Consider the following 10,000-nt stretch of genomic DNA (forward strand, 5'->3'; position numbering starts at 1 on the left):
TCATCCCCCTCTGCCTCATGCTCTCCTCCTGTTTCTCCTCTTCAAACACACCTGCACACACACACACTCTTCAAACACACGGGGGCTACTCAGCCCAAAAAGTGTGTGAATGCTGCCCCCCCCCCCACCCCCCTTCTCTCTCCCTCTCTCACCTCCACACAGTAGAGTATTGAGCTAATGAAACGTCTCCTCTTTAAAGGCAGTAGTAATCCGTGGGGCCATTGTTGTTCGTCACTGAGATCAGTATCTAGGTCTGGTCTGACTTCTCTTCTCACAGACACACACACACACACACACACGCACGCACACGGGCACACACACACACACACACACACACACACACACACACACACACACACACACTCTGGTCTGACTTCTCTTCTCATACACCCTAGCTCTTACAACAACCTTACCTGTTTGGACAGGGGACTCCTCAAACACACACACACACACACACACACACACACTCTCTCTCTCACTCCCACACACACACACCAAACATACACATAACCCCCCCCCACCCACACACACACACAAACAAAAGCACCTCACACAAACCCTCCCACACACACACACACACACACAAAGCTCTGGGCTGGTCAAACAAAACACACTGAGGCCTACACAGGCCTGACCTGTTATTAGCCTGACCTGTCACACATACACGCGCACACACACACAAACATGCGCGCACACACACACACACACACACGCACACACACACGCACACACACACTGACCTAAAGACATAGGTTACCCTGGTGACTCTCTTGTTCCAAGCCAAGGCCAGGATGAAATCTCAGTTAAGAAGGTCAGTGTGCTCTGTTATTAAAATGATCTGTACCAATGATTTCTCTGTCATCTTTTGCAATGCCATGTCAACCATGGAATTATCTTTTTAAAGGCTTAACTATCATTTATCATCATCCAGTTCACCATCCTCCCCTCGTAGTTTCAGGACATTTTAAAGATATATTCACGTTCTGTATGGCTAGCACCATAATAACCTGTAGAATTCCTGTCTGTCTACTTCCGTGGCCTTGAGCTCTTAGAAGCTACTTAGGATTCAGTGTTGGGGTTTACGGGGAGGAATGCAGAAAGACGCCCAATCTAAGGACGCCTTGGCAGCGCGTGGATTTGACGTGACACGGAATGCTTCACGTTAGTTGGCTTTAGAATGTACAGTGCATTCAAAGGATATTTGAATCACTCGCTGCCTTCTAACTACGAGGTATGGTCGGGAATATAGAAAAGCTGACGCATATTTCTATGCACATAAATAGAATATAGAAAAAGTTTTATTTATAGCCTACCATCAAATGAATAAAGCGAGATCCTTTAGATGTCTGTATAAAGAACAAATGAAACTTGCACAGCTTGATATCTAATGTTAGCTGTTTCGTCTAGCGGGATAGGGCAGGAGGGCAAGGGTTGCTCACCTTCCGGCATGCTCGTGGCTTGCCAACCTTAACTTGCTAGGGTCTAGGAACAAAGTGTGTGTGTGTGTGTGTATGTATGTGTGTGTGTGTGTGTCCGAGCACATGGTAATATCTGTCATGACCTAAGCTGTTGTTAAGTATACTTACAATGTAAGTCAGTGCTTCTTGCTTCGTTCTGCTATCTGTAAAAGCCCAAGTGCCAGACAGAGAAGTGACAGAGAAGTCTCTATATCTCACACACACAAAAGTGTACTTACGGATTGTGTCCATGTCATTGGTGGTGGCGAACTGCAGGTAAGCCCCCAGCGCACAGAAGAACAGCAGCACCAGCAACAGGTATTTCCCGCTACGCAGCAGCTTGCGCGCGGGGACAAACGACTTCCACATATCCAGCTCTCCTCTTCCCTCGCGCTCTGAACATCCAGTTCATATAACCTGCGTAGGGAACGCACCCGAAGGAGTAGTTTTCAAAAACAGTTCCGCGCTCGGAGCTACAACGGACAGACTACCTCTGAAGAATATCGCTATCGACCATTTTTAATGTGGCATGTATAACGCAAGGTTCACAAAACCAGTTTCAGATATTCAGCTGTTAATGGAGGACCTGTGCCAATCGAGAGTACAGGCAGACATAAACTTCTAGTGCGATCGTGCCTCTCGCTCTCTCTCGGTCTGTCTGCCCAACGCTTTGATTTACCTCACCTCGTGCCCGCCCCGGGGCTGACGTCAACGGAATGCTCCAGGTACGGAGACGGTTGTCCAGGTGTTTGTGTGTGTGTGTCTGCTGAGCTTCAAACTTGCGTGGCCGCGGATGAAAGGGCGAAGGCAGGACAAACTCTTGACCTCATACAGTCAGTGACACACACACACACACAAGCCCGTGGATACAAAATCCGCCTTGAGGTAAGTGCTCAGCTCCATGATCACTATTGTTTTTTATTTTAGTTTCTTGCACACTAATTGACAATAAAATCCGAAAATAAAACTCTCCTAACATCTTATGAAGCGTGGTGTTCATTATAATTACATGTGATATAATCTTCAGCACTTGGTGGCTCTCTGTCTAAGTCTTTAAACTATTTTATCTACAACAGTGCCTCTTAATCTAGTTTTAGTGAAATAGCTGCATTGATGGCGAGCTGTGGATTGAGATAAGGATTAGGAGAATAGGATTGCTTTGGTTTAAACCATGTGTCAGTGTTGTTTACTCTTATGGAGCTTAATACACACCGTCAGACTCAGCATATTTGCTTGTGGGGCTGGGGAAAGGCTCCCTACCCTGAAACAGATCACCAATGTATCTTGGGTAATCTGTGCTGTGGTGCCCTGAGTGGTGCCCGTACAGAACTCACTTGGTGCCCATAGACATATATATACATGTCTATGATGGTGCCTACCCAGGGGGCTTAGACGTCTCCTGCCTACCCAGCAGCAGTAGTGCTGGAGGCAGGGATGGATTACCGAACGGGCCTACCGGGCCTAGGCCCAGGGGCCCATGAGCTCAGGGGGCCCCTAAGCCAGAGCCTCTGGGTGAAGTCGCTGTTATGTAGGGTGACCAGACGTCCTCTTTTACCCGACCACGCCCCCTCCCCCTTTCATATTTTTCACATGCAAATGACCCCGCCCCCTCCCCTGCAACGAAGTTTTAAAAAAAAACTTAGCAAAAATATGGCAAAAATGTGTCGCGGGGTAGGGGGCGTGGTCGGCATGCTATACACTGCCCCGCCCCCCCTCCCCCGCAAAAAGTGTCCTCCTTTTCACCAACTCAAATCTGCGCGAAGGGGAGGGGGGCCTTTTACATGTCCAGGCCCAGGGGCCCATAGTTTCATAATCCGTCCATGGCTGGAGGCACTGTGGTCTTCAGGCTGGTGCTAGTACAACGCAAACACCAGTTTAGTGATTTGGAGGCCCTAGACAAAGACTGACCTGAGGCCTGTCTCCATTTTGCTTAACACGATCATAGCTAGTGAACAAAAACTATTTGGAGCCACAGAACCAAGGGGAACAGACCCAAATGAGAATTCTAACTGTTCTAACCAAAGAACTTCAAATTACTTTCAGTCAGGTTTCCCCGTTTTTCATTGTTTTCTCGTAGTTTTCTTTTGTAAATCTCCTTTGACTCAAGTCTGTATTTTTGGAGGCTTCGATGGAGAATTTCACTGTGAAGTCAGAACGCCTGTGAGGAAAGGTGATAAGAACGCCAAGGTCATAGCTGCGGTAATCAGTGAGCTCTGTGTACTGATGAAATACACAGACGTGTAGACCTTATCCGTTATGTAAAGTTGCTATTGAAATCAGCGTTTGCTACTTTAACGCATGTAAACACGACACCCAGTATAGAGGTCGCAAATCTGTGCTGGACACTGTGGGAAAGACTGGGATGTCCTGGAAAAGATGGCTACCAGAACATATGAGGGAGATTCAAAACCATCTTTTTAATGTGTGATAAAGATTTAAAGCAGCAACAACAACAAAAAATTTTCTTTAGACTATCAAGGAAGTTAGTTGTACTTGCATTGTGATGTGTCACATGTGATGTGCCTGATCAATTCTCATGCCAGACTGAGATTTTTCTCCCAAATCAGTTAGCCTTGAGATTGAAATGATGAAGAAAAACTGAATTGTAGGTATGCTTACAGTTCAAACTAAATGGTAGTAGTTTATGTACTGAACCATGGTGTAACCTGAATCTTATATCTTTAGAAAAGTTGCACTCTAAAAACTGCTGGGTGGGTGGGGGGTTCCAGCCAAATGCTGGGTTGAGGCTGTTGGGTCATTTCGTTGGGTTATTTTAAAGGACCCTTTTTTGGGTTGTTTTCTGTAACCCAGCCGCTGGGTTTGTGGTTGAGGACAGCACCCCCTCCCCTCCCCTCCTCCACCAGATGTCAGATGATCAACCCACACCTGGGTTTCTTTAACGCAGTTGTTTCACTGCTTGAGCTGTAACAATTTCTCTTTCAACTGCCCCCGTGCTCAGCAGTTTTCAAGTAATAATGCGAAATAAAGGTTTTCATCTATACTTTTTACCTTTTTTTTTCTTTTTTCTTTTTCACACTTATAGTTTTATCGCACAGATACAGAACAACAGAAACAGAATCGTAAAAAAAAAAAAAAAAATTAACATGCTTACTTTTAACCTTTTTTATCCAGCACGAATGATGATTGCTTTCGCAGCACTTACTTTGCTCGTTCAACGCATGTTGTTGTTTCTAAAACTATGCCTGTTGTAAAATAAAGAAATCTATTGTCTGAAGTCTTTCTGCCTAACTTGTTTCATTTGACTGTAGGCTACCTGTCATTTTAATATTAGCCAGTGTAACAGGCCATAGTATACCCCCAGTCCGGACTATACCTGGGGTTAAAGGGGCCTAGGCTAGATTATACCCCGGGTATATTATGGCCTAGGCCAATTTATACTCTGGGCTTTTTCAGGTAAGTTAAGTGAGAAAGCTAACTGACTTAAATCTTAAAACTCTAAAACATAGACTTTTATTACTTCAACCAGAAAAACTGAAAAAATATTAGACTTCCACAAAGATCAAAGATTACTACGTCCTGAAACTTCAACTTCTAAGACTAGCAAGTCCTCGCTACAATATAAATGTTCAAAGTTAAACACTGATAACAACATCAAAACATCCACAAAGATCAAAGATTACTACAACACTTCTCAGTAGTGTTACACATTAAAATAAAAGCACATACCCAAAACATAATGCAATTGTAACATAATATAATAAAAGTCATAACGTCCTGAAACTTCAACTTCTAAGACTAGCAAGTCCTCACTACAATATAAATGTTCAAACGTAAACAACATCCAGTGAAGTTGTCTTAACGTTGGCTAATATACTCTAATAACATCATCACATAACATAATCATTGACAGTTACTAGCTAATTTACCATAGCATAAATAACAGGGTTGTGCGCTTTTAGGTGCTTCTTGAGGTTCTTCCAACTTATTTTGAAGCCACACGGTTTCTCTCCCGTTATTGCAGTGCGTTGTGTTTTATTTTCTGTCAAGTCATAATAAAAGAGTGTCCAGGTATCTATTCTTTTTCTTCCAGTACCAGAGCCCAGAGTGCTTGAACTTCAGCCATCATCAAACGTTTGTTAGGACGTCTCTTGCATGTCTGGGCATCTCAGGGAGTGGAGGATGGATACAGAACCGGGCAACGTTCAACCAATGATAATAAGAAATAGGCTAGGCTGACCCAGCATTGGACTGATCCTAATAACCCAGCGGCTGGGTTAAAATAATAACCCATTTAGCTGGGTTTAGATAACCCAGCGTTGTGTTGGTCCAAATTTACCCAGTGGTTGTGGTTAGAATGTGGGAACCTTAATTTAAAATATCTTAAATGATTTCATCATAACAAGGATCATTCAAAGAATGGGATATTTAGACGACAGATCTGACTCAGCTCAAGACATTTTTATCCATTCGAGTGCAAGGGAAAAACCCCTCAAGGCCTCTGAAGCAGCAACTGTCCCTCCAGTTCAGGGAGAGCGGCTATGTGTGGATCATCTGGCATGGACACCCCTCGCTGCCAACGGAAAATGACATCTGTCAGGAAGAGTTCTAGTCAAGACAACTTTGTTGTTTCCTGACACAGTGAGTGCTGCTACAGGTTAGATGGCCTTGTTACCGTGGTGATTCAAATGGTCATGTGATCCGGTTCATGGCAGGGTTTCGTGTTACAGTAGAAAGTCAAACACATGCACACACCTGCCGCAAAACAACCTCTTTAAAAAGTCTTTCTGTGATCCCCAAACCGCTCTTTTGCCTGAGGCACCAAATGGTGTATGATTAGGCAGATGACTTGAGCTGACCAGGCATATCCTATGACAGGGGGTTAAATGTCTTTAGCACAAAAATAGAATTATGAATGAAAAATAGAATTACCACCACAGTGGGTGAAAGCAGACAAGGAAGGGGTTCTCCAGGCTTTCCATACTGAATAAAAACAACTGCACACTTCCTCACACACAACCCTGAGGTTTCTGTCTCAGGTGACAGTCCCTCATCTGTGCGATGGAACATTAAAACCTTGATAAGGTGACCTGAATGTTTGATTTCCTGTGTCCGATGTCAGGACATATTTAGTTACAATCTCACTCTCACCTTCTTTGTGTAACACACACGCACAACCACACACACACACACACACAAAGGTAGCAAGGGTTATCAGGTGTACTCAAGATAAGAATCCACCTGTATTCAAAGTGAGATCTAACACACCCAGTGACTGATAGAAAAGTCCTTTGTTCACCTAAAATAATCAGTTTAAACAATAAACATAGGCTTCCACCTTATCATCTAACTTGAATATCCTGTCAGTTAAATAAGCTTTTGGTGGTGTGTGAGTGTGTGTGTTAGAGACAGAGAGAATGTGTGTGTGTGTTAGAGACAGAGAGAATGTGTGTGTGTGTTAGAGACAGAGAGAATGTGTGTGTGTGTTAGAGACAGAGAGAATGTGAGTGTGTGTTAGAGACAGAGAGAATGTGAGTGTGTGTGTGTCTCTCATTCTGTTTGCTGTTTCATTCCCCCAGTTGAAACAGCAAATCCCCAGACAGTAAACTCTTGGAATATGTGTTCTACATGTAAGATGTGTGTGTGTGTGTGTGTGTGTGTGTGTGTGTTGGGGAGATGTGTGTTTGTATTGTGGCAGTGAGGAGTTGTTCTATTTCAGTGACTTACATTATGAGTCACTTACATTATGAAGGAGACGAGACAGCTGCGCCCTGAAAGCACCGTATCTTCACTCTGATGTTAGTCCACATACAGATGGAGTCCGAATAGTTTTAAAGTTCACAAATAATTGTCACCGGATTCACAAATCTATTTTTGATTCACAAATTAATTTCACATGGTTCACAAATAAATGTTGTGACATGATTCACTAATGTATTTCCTGATTCACATATAAATGTGAAGTGATTCACAAATGTAAACGCTGTTACATTTATTTACAGACTAACGAATGTGCATTTACAGACCGCTAGCCGTTTGTGAACATCCCTAGTTGTGGATTTTTGAGGCTTTCCTGATGCAGCTTGTTCCACAAATGCATTTTTTTCAAAAGTGACTTAGTGTTACATCTGTGTCTTTTGGAAAAAATGAATTGCACACACACACACACACACACACACACACACACACACAGACTAACATCCGCACCCACGCGTACAAATATTAAATTTGTAGTTGGCAGTCAGCATTTATTCATCATCATTCTGTAAAAAGCAACAGTTAATCCATTTCTCTGAATCCAAAATGAGTATTTATCCCTTATTTCCGCAAGCAACGCTGTGTCTGTGGTAGAGAGACACACACACAGAGGGTGTGTGTCCTGTTTCTAGTGGTCAGGGGTTGGGTCAGAGACAGGCTGCGGATCTGATTGGGTCTCTTCTGTGATCTGATTGGCTTGTTGCGTTTGGAAGAGGGTGTGTCCGTGGTTGCCAGGGTCAGAGGTGGAGAAGATCCAGTGGTTACCATCCTGCTCGGCCTTATGGGAATCCAGTCGGGTTTGTGCCGTGATCTCGTACTCTTTACCAAACGGAGTCCTACACACACACACACACACACACACACACACACACACACACACACACACACACACACACACAGATACACACAGATACACAAAATACATGTTTATGTTATTAACATGTCATTCACAAGTTCATGATTTACAAACAGAGATACAGAAAGTCACGCTTGTGTTATTAACTATGTCACACGCACACACACACACACACACACACACACACACACACACACACACACAGATACACAAATACATGTTTATGTTATTAACATGTCATTCACAAGTTCATGATTTACAAACAGAGATACAGAAAGTCACGCTTGTGTTATTAACTGTCACACGCACACACACACCCACACACACACATACCACACACACACACACACACACACACACACACACACACACACACACACACACACACACACACCCCCCCCCCCCCCCCCCCACACACACACACACTCTATTGACAACACTCAATTCAATTCAGTTGAATTCTTTCCTCACCACAGGATGTGGTTCTCCATGAGGGACAGGCACTGGTTGGTCTTGCAGTGAGAGATGAGCACCCTTGAGTTTGCCTGTTTACACCGGGACCAAAGGGACCAAACCAGTTAGGATTCACTGAATACTCACTGAGACACACAGCAGCCAAACCAGTCAGGATTCACCGAATACTCACTGACACACACAGCAGCCAAACCAGTCAGGATTCACCGAATACTCACTGACACACAGCAGCCAAACCAGTCAGGATTCACTGAATACTCACTGACACACAGAGCAGCCAAACCAGTCAGGATTCACCGAATACTCACTGACACACACAGGGACCAAACCAGTCAGGATTCACTGAATACTCACTGACACACACAGGGACCACACCAGTCAGGATTCACCGAATACTCAGTGAGAAACAAACTTGAAATTCTGTATATAGTTTGACTATCGATCAATGTTCCTTATGACAAAATTTCACAATCCTACTTCCAACTTCCAACTTATCAAGCTTTTTTTCAAACATACCAAGCATACATTTTGTGCTTATTTTGGCATCGTTTTCAGACCTTCGTCGTCCGATTTACAATTTATCTACATAGAGTCTTTGCTAAATAAATCACATGTAGGTACATTACAAATTTCATATTGTTTTTTTTCTATTTAAGATGTTTCCACAGAAGTGATCCTTTGAAATCTCAAGATTTTACTTGATCTTAAAATAGTATAAAATAAAAATTATATGAATTGAACTCACCAAGCCACAAAGTTAAAATACAAATATAATAAAGATTTACATGTGAATTAAACATGAGCAAAGTTTCAATAGGTCGTCTTTAACACGATGCATACAGATATTTATTGTCAATGGAAGGAATTCCTACTACAATGGTACACTGAAATCTGAAAAAAAATACCTAATTCGGATTGCATGATATTTTTTATAACCTTAGTGTCCTCTTACATTTGGCCTGTGCCCATACCTGGAGTGCGGCGGGTATCCATGAAAAGAAACGTTGTGTACTCACAGATACAGGGAACCCCTCATGCTCCAACCGTTCCTGGGGGTCTATGTACTTGAGCTTCCAGTGGCACAGGAAGTTCAGCTCCTCCACCAAATTCACTTCCTGTAGGCGGGACTTCGGCGCACACTTCTGGAAACTCTTCACGTCACTGGCCAAGTAGAGCTGAGGGACATTCAACAGGACCATTCGTACAATGGATGTGCATGTGTGTGCAGGTGTGTATATGAGTCTGTGTTTGTGTGTATGTAGGTCAGTGTGTGTGTGTGTGTGCGTGTGTGTATGTGTGTGCATACCCCTCCTGCATAGCCTGCAGTTGTTCTCAGACAGAAGCTCTGGTCATAAAGCAACATGTCTCCTTTGGGGGTCCCATCCACACTAATCAAACAAACAAACAATGAATCAAGTGCATAGCAATAAAGTGACTAATAAGTACTAAAACAAAACAAACCAAACCACTAATTTCCTTCCCTTCTAATTCACCTGTC

At 43.3% G+C, this 10,000-nt stretch overlaps 2 protein-coding genes across 3 annotated transcripts in view; both read right to left on the reverse strand.

The window, feature by feature from the left end:
• The window catches only part of b4galnt3b (beta-1,4-N-acetyl-galactosaminyl transferase 3b), a 22,870-nt gene extending 20,583 nt beyond the window's left edge, over positions 1 to 2,287 (reverse strand). Inside the window, exons 1-2 of one of the 2 annotated variants that reach the window (XM_031564770.2) lie at positions 2,142 to 2,287; positions 1,697 to 1,874 (exon numbers count right to left, since the gene is read on the reverse strand). In XM_031564770.2, the coding sequence (XP_031420630.1) occupies positions 1,697 to 1,826 (130 nt within the window). In that variant the 5' untranslated portion in view covers positions 1,827 to 1,874; positions 2,142 to 2,287. Of the gene's footprint in view, positions 1 to 1,696 lie in introns of both variants that reach the window. The other variant, XM_031564771.2, reaches the window with a different exon arrangement.
• A 5,212-nt stretch (positions 2,288 to 7,499) lies between these two features.
• The window catches only part of cfap161 (cilia and flagella associated protein 161), a 4,664-nt gene continuing 2,163 nt past the window's right edge, over positions 7,500 to 10,000 (reverse strand). Inside the window, exons 3-7 of the mRNA XM_012818696.3 lie at positions 9,996 to 10,000; positions 9,809 to 9,890; positions 9,519 to 9,677; positions 8,500 to 8,573; positions 7,500 to 8,008 (exon numbers count right to left, since the gene is read on the reverse strand). The exon at positions 9,996 to 10,000 is cut by the window's right edge and continues 231 nt beyond it. Of these exons, the coding sequence (XP_012674150.1) occupies positions 7,801 to 8,008; positions 8,500 to 8,573; positions 9,519 to 9,677; positions 9,809 to 9,890; positions 9,996 to 10,000 (528 nt within the window). The 3' untranslated portion in view covers positions 7,500 to 7,800. The remainder of the gene's footprint in view (positions 8,009 to 8,499; positions 8,574 to 9,518; positions 9,678 to 9,808; positions 9,891 to 9,995) is intronic.

The sequence above is a fragment of the Clupea harengus genome, chromosome 3 (genome assembly GCF_900700415.2).
Source record: "Clupea harengus chromosome 3, Ch_v2.0.2, whole genome shotgun sequence".
Classification (NCBI taxonomy): Eukaryota; Metazoa; Chordata; class Actinopteri; order Clupeiformes; family Clupeidae; genus Clupea; species Clupea harengus.